This window comes from Penicillium alfredii, assembly GCF_028826965.1.
Source record: "Penicillium alfredii strain IBT 34128 chromosome Unknown utg000001l_segment0_segment0, whole genome shotgun sequence".
Taxonomy (NCBI): domain Eukaryota; kingdom Fungi; phylum Ascomycota; class Eurotiomycetes; order Eurotiales; family Aspergillaceae; genus Penicillium; species Penicillium alfredii.
In genome coordinates, this window is record NW_026622698.1 from 2,381,734 (window position 1) to 2,399,591 (window position 17,858).

Sequence of the window (17,858 nt, forward strand, 5' to 3'; positions counted from 1 at the left end):
CATAAAAAGGCTTCCTGCGAAGTACTCATCCAGGCATGTATCTGATCTGTTTTGTCATATACCACGTTGTAAGTGGACCGCTGTCAGGCCAGCGATCCGAATGAAAGATGAAAGTTCATGTCAAGGAAAAGAACTTAATTGCGCAGAAGCATCAGGTCATAGACTGGATATCGGTAAATAAAAGAAGTGACACGCAGGAAAAATGCTACATTTATAAGACATCAACGACATCACCACCAACCTACACACTTGCCACGGTCACCAAATAACCCAACAGGACAAAAATATCAAATGGATCAATCCGAGAACGGCTTCCCCGTCAACACCCCCTCCGAATGCGTTCTCCTTTTCCGCTTGCCCCAGACCTCACCCGCCCAGCTCGACATCTGATAAATCCAGCCGCCAGTAACCAGCACACCGGAGATGGTGTTGATAATGCGAATCAGCAGGGCCAGGAACCCGGTACGCTCCTCGCTGACCAGCAACAGGATCGGCTCGATGTTGTACTTGAAGAAGATGCCGGGGATGACGAACGGGGTCTCGGGGATGGCGCCCGACTGGCTGGTCGCCGCGTACTGGTTCGTGAAGATGGTGTTGCGGCCGTAGCGGGCGGCCGCGGCCAGGGGTGCGCGCGTGTATGCGTCCAGGGCGCCTCGGCCTCGGGCGTACAGTGTTGGGACGATGGACAGAAAGTATTGGAATTTGTAGTAGTGGCTGTCGCTTTCGGCGATGGTTTTGTCGAGCGGGTTGTGTAGGCTTGGGTAGTGGGGGCCGAAGGAGAGCTCGGTGATCATGTGAGAGAAGTTGAATGCTGTGCGGTGTTAAGTGGTGGGCATTGATGAAATGCAGAGGATTAAAAAGAGGGAGTGGGAGGGGGGAAGGGAAATATTCTCACCCGAGTGATCCAAGTGCGGAACGTTCTCGCGATACCCATGTCCAAGCGCCGTGATATGAAAGTCGCCCTGGACCTTGTTTCCCTCGAGGCTACCATAAATGCGACACGAGTCGACAGAGTCGCTGCGCCGCAGCTTCGGGCCCTTGGGGAACTTGCGGCGCGGGTTATGGCGCGTCTCGCCGAGCACATGGTGGGCGTGGGCGTCGGCCTCCTGGTCGGAGAGGCGGTCATTGGCCTCGTGGTTGAGGGTCTGGTACTCGTGGATGCCATTGGAGACCTCGTAGTTGCGCTTCTGCATCCACAGCAGCCAGCTGGTGTCTTCGCGGCGGAGGAGGTCGCCGGCCAGGATGCGGTCGCCCGAGGCGTCCTGGATGTTGACGCGGAGGGCGTCGCAGGGCATGTTGACAACAATGTCGAGGTTCAGCTGCAGCTCGCGCGACACCCCCTTCTCCACGCTGAACTGCCGGTTCTCCGTGCCGCGGTACCAGGTCTTGAGCTCGGACAGGCTCAGCACGGTGCAGGCGAGGAGGATGAGGACGGTCCATTGTCCGCCGCGCCGGGTGGGCGTTGTGTATGAGGACTTGGTTTTGGCTGTGTGAGGGGACCAAGGATGTTAACTTTCGATTGTAATAGTGGTTGCGATTTTTGTGTTTTCAAAAAGACAAGAGATGGAGAGCATCGATTGTTGTTGGATTGGATGCAGGGACACTTACGGAACGCATCAAACGCCTTCACGCCCAGGCCGGACTTGTCTCCGAAGGCATCTTCATTGAGCCCCTTAGATTCGAAGCCATCCATTCTGAATCAGGCCAATGCGTTAGGACATGAAGGTCAAGCGCAATGGTAGAAAGGTGGAAAGTGGGTGGAGCACGATAAGATGAGGCCAAGTAGCCCGGTTGCCGCGATCCACCAGTTGGCCCTAACGGCTGGATGAAGGTTACTAGCACCACGAATATACAGCAATGCAGTCAAGGGCATTGCCACTGCAGTTGATAGACTAGCCCAGGTCTTTTAAACTTGATCTTGTCTGCCGAAACCCTGTTTATGGTGCCTTGTGTCAGCCACTGGAAGAATACCATAATTCTTCATGTCTTGAGCTAGACAGACATTTAATAGATTCTACGTAATTAAAAGAAACACACACACACACACACAAGCTGCTGACACTCGCTTCGCCCGGGTGACTTGAGAAGGCACAGGAAAGAGCAATAATTAAATTTTATAGGCTATTATTTACTTAATGAATAGCTTACGATAGTTACTACGCTTTTTGTATCTTTAACATTTCTTTACTGGGGGGGTTTATTTAAATTTATTTTCTCTCTCTTTCTCTTCTCTTTTTCTAAGTGTTTTTCTAAGTGATTGTTTTTACTACTTATCTTAGAGACTTAGAGACAGGGCGCTGCCAAGAGAGTGTGTTTGCCTAAGCTAGTTGCTAGATGAACGTCGAACGTCACGTAGGCACTAGGAAACTCGAAAACGACACCCTACTATCATATATTATTCTATGATAAATATGTGGACAGTAGGCTTATTTTCTCAATGATGGATTGCACAGAGCAAATCCCAATCGTCATGATATTTCCAAAGCAGAAGGACCAAACTTTAAGTGAAACACAACTACTAGACAGTTGTAGCCAAGTCATGGAGAAGAGTGCTGATCAAGTACACAGACCAAAAAAGCCCCTTCTTAAGCTCCGTTCGTCCCGCAGCCTCCGTGTTTCTCATCGTCAGACTTTGACAAGCAACCATAGCTGTCGTCGTGGTCACATCCCAGGCCTCTCGCACAGATGAGAGGGCCGCCACCGCTGTTTTTAGAATAGCACCAGTTCTCCGTGGAGCCATCGCTGACCGTACCTCCGGTGTATTCCCCATCGCTTCCGTCCGAATTCGGCTCGCAATAGCCTCGGCAGACATCGCTGCCGGCGGCGCCACCCGCGAAGCACTCTGCGGACCATATATTAGATTACCGGCCATATTCAAAAATCACTGCTAGGGGTCGGAAAAAAAGAGATTCAAAGAGAGATTCTTTCACTTACCGGCAGCCACGAGGGATCCGGTGGAAAGCAGAAGGGTTGCGATACTGAGGCTGAACTTCATCTTGGATGTATAGAACGTGGGTCGTAGTAGAAAGATAGATTGAGAGTTTGGTTTTTGAGGTGGAAGTATATTTCAGAGATGGAATGTACCAACTGGGACTGACTCGTGGTTCTGCCTTGAGGATGGCCAACAACGAGCGCAGCGGTCATGATATCAGCAGCAGTCCAAGTAAAAGATGAATTGACTGATTGTGGAGAGTGCCATAATCGCACATAGCATAGAAGCATGGTCCTGGCAGAACCTTTGAGGCTCATCATGCCATGGCATGAAGAAGAATACACAACATCGATTTAGTTTGTCACCGATGAATACATGTGGTGTACTCCCAAGGGGGCTTGGAGTTATCAATGGAATTATAGTGGCTGCTCGTAATATCTTGCTGCCGGCAATCGAAGCTCAGATCACCTCCTTCCCACTCATCCTGTTAGAGGGCTGGTATACACTTGGACTATATTTAGGGCACGAAAACGCGGGCCAAGTAATTTCTGAACCAGGACTGAAAGTGCCTGTCAATGACGTGAAGGCAGAGGCATGGATACATAGAATGATGTAGACAATGCATGGGGAATCGGTTCAATCTCTACACTCATAAACAGTTGCAATGCATCGTGAAATGGTCTCCCCAGACGGGAGATGCAAATGAGAGATAACCATGTACAAAGTGCAGGAGGAGCCATGATGGGGTGGTGTTCATCAAATATAAAAAAACTAAAGCAGAGCAAAACGAAAGACACAACCACAAGGTCATCACCGGCGCAGATGCAATGCTGATATCAAAAAAACAAGAGCAAGAAAGAAAGCAAAGGGAAAACGAGAAACGAAAAAAGGGTATAAGATGAAGACTCATCTTCGAGGGTCGACCGAAAACCAGAGAAATGCTGACATGACCACCCGATGCAAGTCAATAGAACAGAATTAATATTACAGGGCAGAAAGCAGAATAATCATTTGGTCCTCTGTGGAGGGTCAGCATACGGCTCCTGATGCCTCTTCTGGTGCCGGCCTAACTCACCAAGCTCGTCGCGGCCGCCGCGGTGGCAAGGTCGGGTTTCCCACTGATACTCCGTGCCGAGACGCGCGGAAGCGCAGACCCGGGGGCGGTGGGGTTGTTCGACGCTCGCTTGCCGGGGGTGGTGGGCGGCGGCCCGCTGACGGTTGAGTGGCGTTTTCCACTGCTGCCCTTGACCGGCGAGTTGCCAGAGACATCGCGACCGCGTGTGGCCGTGCTGTTCTTCAAACTGGTTCCGGGCGGCTCGGGCAGAGGTCGCGAGGCAGACGTGGTCCCCCGCTTAGAGGGAGAGTTGACTGCAGCGTACATCCGAGGTCGAGTGGGGACCTTGACGCCCGTGATGAACTCGTGCTTAAGCGCATCGTGAGGCGTCAGTCGACGAGCAGGGTCCCATCGCAGACAGCGTGTGATGAAGTCGAGGAAAGCTTCGTCATCACATTTGAGAGCCTGCCGGAGCTCCTTGGAGCTTGGGCGACGCCGCCGTCCCTTGGAGGAGACGGTCAAACGCGGCTTGCCCAGCGAATCGAAGAACAGCTTCTTCCGCGAGCTTTTCTCGATCAGATGCTTCTCTGGGGGACCGAAAATTTCCATGATGCAGGCCAGCTGCTCCTGCTCATTTTCGCCAGGGAAGATAGGGTAGCCCGTGAACAACTCCGCCAGAATGCACCCCACACTCCACATGTCAATAGGCATGCCGTATGACATACCCAGAATGACCTCCGGCGAACGATAAAAGCGACTTTGAATATAGGTGTAAACCTTCTCGTTCTCAAAGCAGCTCGATCCAAAATCGATCACTCGGATCTCAGAGTTCAATGGATGCACAAGGAGAATGTTTTCCGGCTTTAGATCGCAGTGAATCACCTTCTTCGCATGCAACAGCACAAGACTGCTGAGCATCTGCTTTGTGAACCGCCGGATGAGCTTCAGCGAGAAGCCTCGGAAGTCATGTGCCTTGATGAATTCATAAAGATTCATTCCCAGAAGTTCGGTCGAGATGCAGAGATGGCCACGGAAGTAGAAGCTCTGAGTGAAGTTGACCACGCTGTGACGGCGATGGGGATCCCACTCTTTCAGTTTTTGCAGGAGATTGACTTCTATCAAGGCCTGCTGATGGAACCGCTTCTTGTTGCGGATGATCTTCACAGCAACCAGGGCCCCGTTTTTATGATCGACGCATCGGACGACCTGTCCGAAACTTCCCTTGCCCAAGACATCCACAACTTCATACCGGTAGGCCAGGTGATCACCGACCACGATGTTATAGTCGCCCCTATCATCGTCGTAGCCAAAGTTCGCAGCGCCCGAGTGCAGGTCTCCGACGTGCTTCTTGGCATTTTGGGTGCCACAGAAGTAGATATCGCGGTAGTCGATGATCTCCCCACGCTCAAAAATGTTCAAGTTTGCCATCTTCAAGGCCTGAGCAGGGCTGACTCGGTCCTTGGGCCCTGCTTTGAGGCGCATTTCGTCCAACGCTTTGGCTGCCTTCTCAAAGTCTTTTCGCTTAGATCCCAGTTTCCTCATCTCCTCATCTGCCACAACAATGTCGGCATCAACCTTGGTATCGGTTGATCGTGAAGATGCCGCAGCACTCGAGCGGGCTGTGTTGATAAGTTGGTGGACCGGAGACAAATAGTTACTGGGGGTACGGTTCTGAGATTGTTCACTTCCACCGGAATCATTGGAACGACTTGGCTCGAGGGTAACGCTCTGCTCACTGCTGACGCTCGGCTTCCGCTCGGCCGGAGGGTTTGTTGCACCCGAGACAGATGATTGCCGCCGGGGTTGGAGGTACGAGGACTTGAGAATGGGGCTCGTTGAGGTGGCAGAGGACAGATTGTTCCATGTTGCGGATGCGGGGAGTTTGGGTGGTGGCATATGATCATATTTGGCAGGGTCGGTATCAAGCTCGGACGACTTTTGAGACTTGGAGCTGCTGCGGATGCGTGCCACGTTCAGCCGATCCCGAAGAGAAGAGCTAGACACGTTAGTGCTCTCGGGCTCGGACGGAGTCGATATTTGGCTGAGCCTCTCTGTGGCAGGAGTAAAAATAGCACTCTGCGTCTGAGGCCGCGGGCCATTCAACTTGTACGACTGGGATGTCCGGTTCGAATAATCGCCGCTTGCCTGGAGACGGAGATGATTGAATTCTGTGCTGTTCTTGGGCAAAGTGTACGAAGCATATGGCGATATGTTACGTGCACTGTTGGGCGTATCAAGAGTGTCAAAGGCGCTGGTACTGCTCGCCGCCCGTAGTGCCGCCGTCGAGGTGGAGCTTAGGGCAAAATGAGAAGTGCTGCTCCGCGCCTGAGTGAGGGGGCCTCGGTCATCCTCGTCACGGTAGGTCCAGAAATTTGCTTTGGATGCCGTCATAGGAGTGGTGGGGGTTTTTGATACCATTTGGTTGAATGGTGTCTGTGATTTGCGCTCCTCAGCTTCTCGTTCCTTCAACGCTTCAATCTTGGTCGTCATCGGTGTGCCCAAAGGCAGCAAGTTCAGTGGCGGAAGCTTCAACGGGTGCAAGCCCTTCCGGCCCAAGACCGTAGATGTGCGAGTTCGTGTCTCGGGGGTTTTGGCTGTTCGGGTAGCATTGGACCCGACACTTGCCCCGGTGTTTGCATCGGAGTCAGAATCTCGCGCAGCATTGACAGGGCCAATATCCAAAGGCAAACTCGACTTTCTCGGCGCGGGAAAGGCAGGTGCATCAAATTCTCCCTTGGGAGACTCATAGGCCTTAGGGATGGCCGGGACAGGTGGGACTTCTTCCTCGGTGTTCGTGGTAGTTTGTTCCACTCGGGGCTTAGGGGTGGGAAGTCGAGACGTGGAGAAGTTTTGAGAAAGGCGATGCTGGAGGGAGCTTATGGAATTCCGCACCGAATTGTAGCTAGTACTCGAGGAAACGGAAAGCCCGGAGCTGTACGACTTGCGATTTGGATCAGGTGTCGTGCGGTTAGAGGAAGGGGTGACGCTTTTCCTCGGAATTTGAGATGGCGAATGGGTCGAAGATACAGGGCGGATTGGGAGAGGTTCCGTCTGCGTAGGGGGCGTGTGTGGCATCGGAGGTGCGAGGGGAACAATTGACATTCGCTTCATTCGCCGTGCATCCGTGGGGCTGATGGTACGAGCGCCAAGTCCAGTGGCATGGGGCGGTAGAACGGACATGCGTTTGGAAGATGACGAAGGCGTTGTGACAGTTGTATTAGAAGAAGCATTTCTCACTGGGGTTCGTACGGCGTTGGTGGAAGAAGACCGCGTGTGATCAGGGGTCCCAGACGCAGTCAAAAACGTTCCACGTGGTTCACGCGCGGCAGGCTGAAAAGATTTGGCTTTCAAGCTTCGGACGGAAGACGGAACTTTGGACTCTTCATCCTGAGGCCGAGGGCGGAGGAAGTTGTTGTCCATGCGAGCAGTGTCGGTACTGACTTTGCGGGCACTCAGACTGGCGCGGCGCGCCGAGGCGGTCGTTTGAGCGAATGCGCCAGAGCTAATAGACTTGCGGGAGCCACGTGAAGCTGTGTTTGAGCCGCTGGGAGGCTGGGCAAGGCTCTGGCGACGATTGCGGGTGTTGGCCGAAGATGCAGAGAGGCCTGGGTTCGCAGAATTCGGACTCAGATGTGAGACCTCACTTTTTCGACGAGCCGAAGCACCCCTGGTTCGCTCCGAAACGTTGCTGTCGTAGCTGTGGTTTGTCCAAGAGCTGTTGGTCGAAATCCCTGAATCGCGATTCTCACTTCCTGCAACACCGTTTCCGGGTATGGGAAAGTGATTCAAACTGGGCTCGGCCATGATGCTATTGTGGAAGTCGTCGAAATTGATTGGGGCCAAAAACTCCATGCCTTCTGGCGGCGCCTGGTTGGATTCGAGTTTCGACAAATTTCCCACACTCGTAGATCGGAGGTTCAGGTTTTTGGTCAAGTCATTCATGGAGTCGATTGAGGAGTTTTCGGAGTGATGATAGCCGCCCGTTGGTTTACTATGGGTGTGGGTTGTTAGCTTGAGCAATGGCTGGCGAATACTGTCCCACTGGAAACCAGCGCAGCAGGGGGTTGAACAAAGAGACATACCTCCACCGCGAGTGATCTTGCGGTCGCGGACCCTGCGGGGTTTTCTCGTTCCGAATTGACAGTCTTCTCCTACCCATGCCACCTGCACGCAGCCCTGCAGCGCCCCGCGACTCCTGAGAATCAGAATTGGTATTTGAATGGAAATTGGTCGAGGCCGCCTTTTGGACGCGCCTGCGGGCCGGGCCTTCAGCTGTTTAGGAGAGTTTTGTCAGCCATCCGCTGCAGCTTTCCGTTGGCAATTACGTCTTACCTCCCGAGCCCGAGTCGTCGTTCCTGGACGGATTGGATGACCGTGATTGAATTGGTCGAGCCTGACCCCTTCCCGGAGTCTGCGGCGGCTTTACCGGCATCGTATACCACTCCACACAGCTCCTGTCGGAGAAAGACAGGATAGTAGGTCCAATCGGCAAAGCAGGGGAAGCCGGGCACTACCAGGGAATCCAATCACAATGGCATTCAGAAAAAAAGCGAGCTTCTCAACGATCTCCGAATAGGAGAGAGCCTTGAGCAGCGACGCGCGCGGTCGAAGGATGGGTTACCGGTCCATAGCGGGAAGAAGGATCGAGCAACGGCCGTCTGCGGTGCTAAAGGGGGGAAGGTGGTTTGCAGAAGTCTTTTGATCCCAATGCGGCACAGAAGAATTTCGGTCGCAACTTCAATAGCTGCAAGCTCGGTTGACAAAGAAAGGATAGAAAGGAATTATCAAAACAGAGCATCAAAGAATCAAGGGGATCTCTACTGAGATCTTGCTGGGCGACACCAGCGAGCAATGCGAGAAAAGAAGATAAACAGAGCCACAGTTCCCCTGATGCTTTCTGCAAGTCAAGTTGCGTTACCGTACCGTACGGGATGAGGTAAGCAGTTACGGCACTAGTCTGTTTTGGGATTCCCCAGACTGTCGGCAAGTTGCAAAGCATGTGCTTGCTGGGTTCCCCTTCCTCCTCTGCTTCTGCATCTTCTCTGGATCTTTCTACCTCCATCTCTTCGGCATGCCTGGGGTTAGCTCATCATTATGGACGAGTATACCCCAGAGGCTCTGGTAAATCGCCAGGAGCCCATTCCCGTCTTCTCAACGCCTAAGCCTCGGCAGCAAAGCGGTTCGCCCGCAAGTTTACACTCAAGATCGTCGTCGCAGTCAAAGAGCTCTCTTCAAGATCGTCTTTTTGCCAAGTATGGTAGTTTGATCGCACACTGGCTAGAGTGGACATTCATTTCTTGTCTGGTGATCGCTGACCAAAGTAAAGACTCCTGCAGCAAGTTATCCCGCACGACGATGAAGATGAGACCGATTCATCAGGAGACAAGGCTTTTTCTACCTCTCCCAAACGGCCAGCATTCAGTCTTCCTACAATGACGAACAATTTCCGTCGATTTAATGCCAGGTGAGACCGAGACATGACTATGATTATCACCCACGTGCCAATGAAACTGAGGCCGCTATAGAATCGGCGTGGTGTTTTTGTTTCAGAACCGAGTCGAGCGTCTGCTCAGCTGGAAGAAACCAACCCACACTTTGTCGTTGCTCTTTGTCTATTCTTTCATCTGCTTGGATCCGCACCTGCTGCTGGTGTTGCCGGTGGTGGTTCTCTTGCTCTTTATCATGGTGCCGGCATTTGTGGCCCGACATCCTCCACCCCCCACCACATCCACCTCTAGTACCACTCCTTATTATTCCTATGATGGACCTGCGTTGGCGCCGGCAAGGACCATCCGCCCAGCCCCTGAGACGTCCAAGGACTTCTTCCGGAACATGCGCGATCTGCAGAATTGCATGGCGGATTTCTCAGACATCCACGATGCAACCATCGCGGTGTTTGCGCCACTGACGAACTTCTCGAACGAGAAATTATCGTCGACGATCTTTTTGGGCTGTACCATAGCGACAGTGGTATTATTCATTTCGGCCCATCTTTTGCCGCTGCGGTTGGTCCTGCTGGCCGGCGGCAATGCGGCGATTTTATCAAGTCACCCCACCATCCGGCAGTTCTTCCAGGATATTGTCCACGATGTTGGTGTAGGAACACCAGAACTAGGCTCGCCAGTCTCTGAAGATGTACCTGGCGTGTCAGTTCCAGCAACTCCCAGCGCGGCGATGTCTGCCATGGAGTCGCTGGCAGATATCTCGGTGGATTCTGATCCGGAAGAGCGGGAAGTGGAGATTTTTGAGGTGCAGCATCGGGCACCGGGCACTTCAGAGAGTGGCTGGGAGAATTTCATCTTCAGTCCTCTGCCTTACGATCCGCTGTCACCTTCTCGTATCGCCGGGGACCGACCCCGTGGGTGTCGATTTTTCGAGGACGTCCGCCCTCCATACGGTTGGGCTTGGAAGAGCAAAAAGTGGGAGTTAGATCTGGACTGCCGCGAGTGGGTTGTGGAGCGAATGATCACCGGCGTTGGGTTTGAGATTCCGGGCGTGACCGCGGAAGGCAATGCTATCACTGACGAGGTCGGTGGCTGGGTGTGGGATCTACCCCCTAGTCCGCTGTCGCGAGAGGATGACGAAGAAATTACCACTTTGGCGTATGGTGACCTACAGCCGGAGGTGCCTACACCTCAGAGCAAAGGCGGCTCTATCTCAAAGAATACCGACAAGGAGAAGCCGTCTGCCCGGGATTGGGAAGAAGCAGCTCCTGCGTCTTACGGGATCGGGGAATGGAGACGTCGACGGTGGGTGCGAGTTGTGCAGCGCATGAGTCTTCCACCACCGGAAGTGGTGACATATTCGACACTCGGCCACGGCTGAAAGGATTTTTTTTTATACATACGATGAAGTCATTTCGAGGATACCCCTCATGTTCAACGACTCTTTATGTACTGTTCCATTGTTCCACCAACATGCACATTTCGAACGAACACGGATGCATGTATACTTTTAGTTTCGAACGTAGAAGAAAAGAAACAAACGAACCCGTCAGAAGCAGTCGAAATCAAACGCCGAACTCGCCCAAACCAAATGCTTGAAGAGGAGAAGAAAAAGGACCCTTGTCACAATTGGCTTTTCTTCCACTTGTTGATCCGCCTCCGCAAGTCGCCCTCACTTTGCTGCATCGGATTGAGCTTGCGGTCGCGCACCATGGCCGAGATATTGTCGCCATGCTTCTCCACCAAGCGCAGAACCCATTCTTCCTCACGCGCGCTCAGATGCCGAGGCTTCTTGGCCTTGACAGTCTCGCCCTCTCGATCCGCCTGGCGCTCAAGCTGCTGAATGATCACCGAGTCCGCAGCCGCCGACGCGGGGGCATCCTCATCTTCATTATCGGAGAGGTCGTTCAGAGGGTCGTTGAGCGGATTCGCGCGGCGTCGCTTGTGACCCGCAACCTCAATCTCGTCTTCCTCACGGATCACCCGCAGAATCTTCCCGGTTTCCGGATCACGCTCGACCTTGGTTTCGCCGAGCTTGATCTGCGAGGCTGCTTTGGCGCTGCCGTTGATGTGGAGCGATGTCGACGCTTCGGCGGGATCTTCTTGTCCTGGCAGTCGTTCGCTGCCGCCAGTCGGGGCGTTGAGCTTGTGGATTAGGCCCAGCCGCCGGTAGTTTTGCGTGAGAGTCAGGTCGCGGTCCCTGTCATTTCAGATGTTAGCACATTATTCCGCAAGGAAGATGAAAAGGCTGTCCCGCATTACCAGTTCTCAGCGATGATGGCGTTTCCGAGCACATTGATCTTCTTGCTACCGCTCTTGAGACGGTTGTTCTTCGGTCGGGCCTTGGAGAGGCCCGAACGGTTCTTTTTCTTCTGCAGAATCTTCCCCATGGCTGGTTGTGAGGGTTGTAAGTTTGTCGCCTGTGAGCAGAATCGAAACTTTTTTGGAGTTTGCAGAAGCTTGGCGTGTTTGTTCCGCGGCGATCAATCGATAAGCCCACGGGACACAAGCTGGCCTCTCGGCACCCCGTGTTTACCTGATTGTTCTTTTTTTCAACACCGATTCTTGCAATGGCTGCTCGTTTCTTTCCGCCGCAGAGAACGGGCCTGGCGCTCGCGACTGGCGCTCTTTTGTTCTCTGCCTTGGCCGCCGCCAATGTTGGTCCAGGGGAGCTCTCGGTGACTGAGATCGAGGAGCAATTGCAGGTACGCGAGAAGGCGATGCCTAGGAACTCCATATACTTTTTACTCACAGAAACCGATCTTACTAGAACTGCCCTCTTGTCCAATCCCTCAATGAGCACAAGCGAGCCACCGCCCCGCAAACCACCAGCGTCACGGCGAGGATCTTCGCTGTTTTATTCCCAGGAAGCCCCGCCGTGAACGCGCTGCTGGCGACGTTGTACATCTCCGGCCCGCCCAGTACGGACAATTCCCTTCGCAGAGCCCCCAACTTGACGGCATAAACTTGGGTATTAACATTTTGTCTCAGACTTTCTTCTGGCCCTATGCCCGCCCAACATTGACCCCTCCTCGCTCTCGATGATGGTCGCCTTCGCCGTGGGAGGATTGCTGGGCGACACGCTGTTCCACCTGCTCCCAGAGATATTCCTGGGCGAGGACTCGCCCGAGCACGTGAGCTTCGTGATGGTCGAGCCGAACAAGAACCTCCTGCTGGGCCTGGGGATCATGGTGGGCTTCTTCACGTTCGTAGCCATGGACAAGGCACTGCGGATCGCAACAGGTGGCGAAGGCGGCCACGACCACAGTCACGGCCATGCGCACCCGGAGCCCATCGCCGCGACGACCAGTTCAGACACAAAATCGCAGTCCGGGGCGGGCGACCTGAAACAGCGCAAGACCGGCGGCGTCTCTTCAAATTCCTCCTCTTCCACCAACCAACCCGAGCCCGAAAAGGAGATCAACCCCAGCGTCAAGCTGGGCGGCTACCTCAACCTGATCGCAGACTTCACGCACAACATCACTGACGGCCTGGCGCTATCGTCGTCGTTCTACGCCTCGCCAACAATCGGCGCCACAACCACCGTTGCCGTCTTCTTCCACGAGATTCCGCACGAGGTCGGCGACTTCGCGCTGCTGGTGCAGTCGGGCTTCTCCAAGCGCAAGGCCATGGGCGCGCAGTTCGTCACTGCCGTCGGCGCCTTCCTGGGCACCTTGATTGGCATTGCCGTGCAGGAACTCGGTGGCAATGGCTCGCTCTCGGAGGATGTTGCTGCTGTCTCTGGGCTCTGGGGTACGAGTCTGACCTGGGGCGATATGCTGCTGCCCTTTACGGCCGGCACGTTCCTGTATGTTGGCACTGTTGCTGTTATTCCGGAGCTGTTGGAGACGGGTAAGGATAAGGGTGTCGAGGTGCGCAAGACGCTGGTGCAGTTTGCGGCTGTTGCTGTTGGGGCGGGGATTATGCTTGCGTGAGTTTTTCTTTATTGTTTCTGCCTTTTTTTTTTTTTTTTTTTTTTTTTTTTGCTTTACCTCTGTTGGACGCTGCTTGCTGACTTGAGTACCGTAGCATCTCCTGGGACTAGGTTCTCCTCGAGCCCTTTGGGTTTATGTCTAGGTACGATTGGGTGAGGTGGATTCATAACATGCAATTGGCGCCATCAAAGCTGCCGCTGATAGACCCTCATTGTAGAGTCATAGATGTCATTCGCGGCATAGTTATGGCATATCGATGCCCCCTGTGATTTGAAATGCGATGTATAGGAATCAAGACCCTTATGCTTTCTTATGCTTTTGTCCATCTCCCCCATTTTATCTCATCAGCAACACCACAAATACTGGACCAGACGCGTAAAAAGATCAATTCAAGACGAAGCTGAAAACGCCATTCCAAAAACCAACTCCTGATCGACCGATGAACCAAGGCCCAGAAAATATTTTAAATCATACATGGGTGAAGAGAAGGAAAGGTGGAGTCCCTGGAGATGAAAGACCTCCGGCAATACGGGAAGTAAGAACCACACGAACACCGAGAGAGATGAAGTGAAGGATGAGGCATGGGGATGACATGTGGATGAAGGAGATGGGAAAACGATCCTCATTACTCATTATAGTGATAGACCTGGTGATCTGTAAGCAAAAGGAATAATAGTAGAAGATGCAGGGGGCAAACACTTACGAAATAATCCGGCAGCCCGAACACGGCATATCCCAACCGCCGAACCATTCTGGCAAAGCCCTCAGTCTCGACCAGGTGGAAGAACGGGAAAGGTGGGAACATGGCGCCATCGCGATGGACGTCCGCCTTGACCATCAGAGCAGTGCCGCCCACGCCATCGAGTGGGATAATGCGGCGGGGATTCAAGCTCTTGAAGTCAGCCATGTAGGCCATGAGAGTGCGGTAGGTAGGAAGCTCGGCATAACCCTCGAGAAGGATATCTTCAGGGCCCATGTCGTCGGCGAGCGTCTGAGCCTGCTGGCTATCGATCCAGGAATTGTAGTCATAGGGACGGACGGCCCACTGCTTGGAATTGGAGTCATAATAGCGCTGGTAGCAGTTGGGCACAACGACCGGCTGGTTGTGGCTGGTCAGGTCCTGGATCAGCGAAGCCGGGGTCTCGACGATGTCGGCGTCGAGCCAGAGCACCCACGAGGTGCTGGGCCCGAGAGTCGTGAAGACGAGACTATTGCGGGCGCGGGCCATAGCCTCGCGACGGACCTTCTGCGACGAGAGCTGGTGGCGGACCTTTTCGTTCTGCGATGAGAGCGGTGGATCGAAGTCCTGGCGGAGGATGCTGATGCTAGCGAAGCGGTTGTCGATGGGGCCTGACTGCGTGCGGGCGATGGCCTTTTCCAGCGCCTTGACGGCGGCATTGCCGTCCTTGGTTTTGGGCGCGATGAACCCCAGCGAGATCAGCTCGTGTGGGTAGTTCAGCCGCACTAGATTGTCCCAGTATTGCGAGTAGAAGCGGGCCAGCGGCGTCAGGATGAGCACTCGCTCGCTCAGCGCGATCGACTCCGCCGTGCTGGTCAGGTTGTTTAGGTTGTAGTGCACCACTGGTGGGGCGGCCTGCACGCCATCGCTGCGGAGGGCCTGTGACTTGAAGAAGGGCTTGGTCGGCGGGGAGAGAGGGTGTTCGGCGGCGTCTTTCTGGCGTTGTTCGGAGGACGACGCGGCTGCGGCGGGCGGCGACGAGGGGCGCAGCAGAACACAAATGAACCCGAATGTCAGCAGCGCGGCCAGGATGAGGCTGGCTGGACTCGAGCGTCGCATCGAAAGTGCGACGGCCATGGCCGTTCCGACCGAATGAAGTTGCGGGAGGTGGAAGGTGTTGCGTTGGTCCAGGCCTGATCCGCTGATATCAAGAGTTTGTGGCCTGAGGCACGCCAGAGACTATCCGCCTCTGCCGGTGATTCCTCCGTCACCACGGGGATGTATTTCTAGGATGTAAAAGAAGAGAAGAAGATATGGCAAACTGAATTATAATGATCTTTCAATGTGGCCGGATTAAGTTCCAAGTCAGGTACCGTATGTGATCTATCTCCGTGGACCAGACACAACAACTGTCTCTATACACAAAAGCCCGGCCGAATCACAGACTGCAAGACAACCAGAATGTTCCTTTAATTGGACATTGACCTTAGAGTTCCGGCAGATTTACCCAAGTTTCCGTACGGACTATACAGCACTCATTTGCCAGGGACCTAGAATTTTGATATACACATGCCTCTAAATCAAATCTATAGACTTGCCATGGTCATCTCGATCTATGTACAATCTTTTCAGACAAGTCAGTAGTAAATATCAGTCATTTACGGCAGGGCGCGCATGACTCCCTCGAACGCAACCAAAGCCATCGCATTCGCCGGGAACGCCCTAAGGAAGCACGGGAGAAATCCCCGCCAGTACCCCCTCCACCCACGCTCGCGCCACACGGCCTCGGCCGCGTCCTTCCATCCGCGGAACCGTCTCTCCCCATCGTTGAGCGCACCACCCATCGGGTCAGTCATGAGGCGCTGCTTCACGACATCAGACGGATAGGAAGTGAGCCAGAAGACTTGGGCCGAGATGCCGCCGGCCCAGAAGTTGATTGCGGGCGCAGACAACGAAGTATTTTGTTTCATATAGCGCGTGAGCACGTCGTAGGAGCCCCACCAGAAAAAGAAAAAGGAGCGGAAAAGAACTGTGGCCCAGAGACCGCGGTAGACGCCGCTGATGCCATGGGTTCCAAGCTAAATCCAGGTAGGGTCAGCGGGAGATATTAAAAAAGATGCAGAGTCTAAAAAGACGCTCGGATACTTACCATCCTGCGAAGACAGTCAATGGGCCCGCTGTACATGCGCTGGGTCTTGTCGGCCGCATATTGCACCTGTAGACGGGCCTTGATGTGCTCGACCGGCGCGGCAATGAAGCTGACAGTCGTGCCAGCCATGATGCCGGCGATTCCATGCCCGAAGCTGGGGAGACTGCCAAGATCTGACTGGCTGCGCGAGAAGGGCATCCAAGCGCGAAGGTGCGGCTTGGAGAAGACGTTTTCCAGAAGTAATCGTCGGTACAGCGTCAAGGATCCCAGCATGCTGCGGTTCTAGATCAGCTATTGAACCGAGTAGTCTGGAAGCTAGTCCACCATAGTCGAACCGTGACACTCACACTGAGTCCATCACCATCCATCCGACCAGCGGAGGCGTGGCGCCCTTGTACAGCCCCCGAAATCCTTCCTTCCGCACGGTCTGCAACGTGCAATCGAGTGGTCCACGGAAATGCGCATCTTTGCTGGTCTGAAGACGGACTTTGACGGTATCGAATCTGTCGATATCACACAGGGTCAATACGAGCAACCGGAGGATAGTCAGCGATGGCAGTGATAGAGACGTACGGATGGCCAACTAAAAACTTAGGTGTTAGCTCCCGCGACGAATCACTTGGAACGCACAGAGCAAATCAAAAGCAGAAGACTCACCACTGAGCTTCGCAATCCCGGAGAAGACTCCGGCCACGAACCCTCGATAATCTTTTTTGCCAGTCGGCGCGGGCGCGGTGTTCCCACTGCTCGGCCCAGTCTTCGACAATGACCCTGTCATTTCAGAATCTGTAGAGGCAGACAAGGGCGCCTGCGCCGATGACATAATGTGACCGTGTAATCTCGCGCCAATGCGTCCCAGACGCCTCCGAGCGAAGATTGCTCACGCGCGCGCAAGGGTCGGAACTGGGAACGGGGACGAGGACCGAGAAGGAAGGAATTCGATTTCTGTGAGCTATCGATGTGCGATGGGCTTTTTTGTTGACTTGGGGAGGATTGTAATAGAACAAAAGATAGAAATTATTGAGAATGAAAAGAGAATCTGCGCATCTCCAAATTATTCTGGGCCCCGCACGGCGTCGGGGAGGAAAGGCGCAGCTCCGAAGTCGGGTGTTGATTCCTCAGGCATGAATATCGATCATCAAAACGGGCAGAGTAATGGAAATGTTGTTTCTATCACTAGTCAATGTTTAGACTAAACAATATTCAGGAAAGAGAAATAACCCATAGTATTAGGTGAATCTGAGTAGTGACAATGACTTTTTTTTTCACATTACTCCAGAAGCTTGCAAGCCTCGAAGCGTTGGAGAAACAAGAGAACCCAAGGACAACCAATATAGAGGTTTGCCCAAGTTAATTTGGATAGCAGAAACAAAAGATGCCATGTGCAGGACTCGACCGTCTCTAATTATGGACAAAGTGAACAGATGAGGGATCAAAGGCGGCACTATCATCAACTCCGGGCGAGTAGTCTAGTTGGCAAGTGTCTGGGCCTTCCATTCAGGGCAGGAGACCTGGGTTGATCGAAATAGGCCTTGCTCAGGGGTTCGGAACTCGTCCTACCCTACCCATTGGGGGTCTGCTGGTAAAGGACTATTTCATAGCCTCTGGCGAACTTTTTTGTCTTTTTGCCTTTTTGCATCTTTTGATTTTATTTACTTATTATTT

The 17,858-nt window shown here is 53.5% G+C and overlaps 8 protein-coding genes across 8 annotated transcripts; 2 read left to right on the forward strand and 6 right to left on the reverse strand.

The window, feature by feature from the left end:
• Positions 1-296: 296 nt before the first annotated feature.
• On the reverse strand, positions 297-1,693 carry NUU61_000919 (endoplasmic reticulum-Golgi intermediate compartment family protein; the record flags this gene model as incomplete). The annotated part of the gene is made up of 3 exons (XM_056651502.1): positions 297-811; positions 896-1,486; positions 1,609-1,693. 3 exons carry the CDS (start codon positions 1,691-1,693, stop codon positions 297-299), a joined length of 1,191 nt encoding a protein of 396 aa, XP_056516352.1.
• Positions 1,694-2,585: 892 nt separating this feature from the next.
• NUU61_000920 (uncharacterized protein) lies at positions 2,586-2,995 on the reverse strand (the record flags this gene model as incomplete). The annotated part of the gene is made up of 2 exons (XM_056651503.1): positions 2,586-2,842; positions 2,935-2,995. The coding sequence occupies 2 exons, from the start codon at positions 2,993-2,995 to the stop codon at positions 2,586-2,588; spliced, it is 318 nt and encodes a 105-aa protein (XP_056516353.1).
• Positions 2,996-3,939: 944 nt separating this feature from the next.
• NUU61_000921 (putative protein kinase) lies at positions 3,940-8,418 on the reverse strand (the record flags this gene model as incomplete). Its single annotated transcript, XM_056651504.1, has 4 exons — positions 3,940-3,951; positions 4,008-7,977; positions 8,069-8,258; positions 8,319-8,418. The coding sequence occupies 4 exons, from the start codon at positions 8,416-8,418 to the stop codon at positions 3,940-3,942; spliced, it is 4,272 nt and encodes a 1,423-aa protein (XP_056516354.1).
• Positions 8,419-9,080: 662 nt separating this feature from the next.
• Positions 9,081-10,811, forward strand: NUU61_000922 (PEX28-32 family peroxisomal membrane protein; the record flags this gene model as incomplete). Its single annotated transcript, XM_056651505.1, has 3 exons — positions 9,081-9,238; positions 9,313-9,450; positions 9,512-10,811. The coding sequence occupies 3 exons, from the start codon at positions 9,081-9,083 to the stop codon at positions 10,809-10,811; spliced, it is 1,596 nt and encodes a 531-aa protein (XP_056516355.1).
• Positions 10,812-11,053: 242 nt separating this feature from the next.
• Positions 11,054-11,820, reverse strand: NUU61_000923 (nucleolar protein 16; the record flags this gene model as incomplete). Its single annotated transcript, XM_056651506.1, has 2 exons — positions 11,054-11,630; positions 11,693-11,820. 2 exons carry the CDS (start codon positions 11,818-11,820, stop codon positions 11,054-11,056), a joined length of 705 nt encoding a protein of 234 aa, XP_056516356.1.
• A 180-nt stretch (positions 11,821-12,000) lies between these two features.
• NUU61_000924 (Zn(2+) transporter YKE4) lies at positions 12,001-13,365 on the forward strand (the record flags this gene model as incomplete). The annotated part of the gene is made up of 3 exons (XM_056651507.1): positions 12,001-12,135; positions 12,201-12,351; positions 12,422-13,365. The coding sequence occupies 3 exons, from the start codon at positions 12,001-12,003 to the stop codon at positions 13,363-13,365; spliced, it is 1,230 nt and encodes a 409-aa protein (XP_056516357.1).
• A 625-nt stretch (positions 13,366-13,990) lies between these two features.
• On the reverse strand, positions 13,991-15,181 carry NUU61_000925 (mannosyltransferase complex subunit MNN9; the record flags this gene model as incomplete). Its single annotated transcript, XM_056651508.1, has 2 exons — positions 13,991-14,011; positions 14,069-15,181. 2 exons carry the CDS (start codon positions 15,179-15,181, stop codon positions 13,991-13,993), a joined length of 1,134 nt encoding a protein of 377 aa, XP_056516358.1.
• A 521-nt stretch (positions 15,182-15,702) lies between these two features.
• NUU61_000926 (uncharacterized protein) lies at positions 15,703-17,016 on the reverse strand (the record flags this gene model as incomplete). The annotated part of the gene is made up of 5 exons (XM_056651509.1): positions 15,703-16,122; positions 16,194-16,475; positions 16,543-16,696; positions 16,767-16,776; positions 16,851-17,016. 5 exons carry the CDS (start codon positions 17,014-17,016, stop codon positions 15,703-15,705), a joined length of 1,032 nt encoding a protein of 343 aa, XP_056516359.1.
• Between the last annotated feature and the right edge of the window lie 842 nt (positions 17,017-17,858).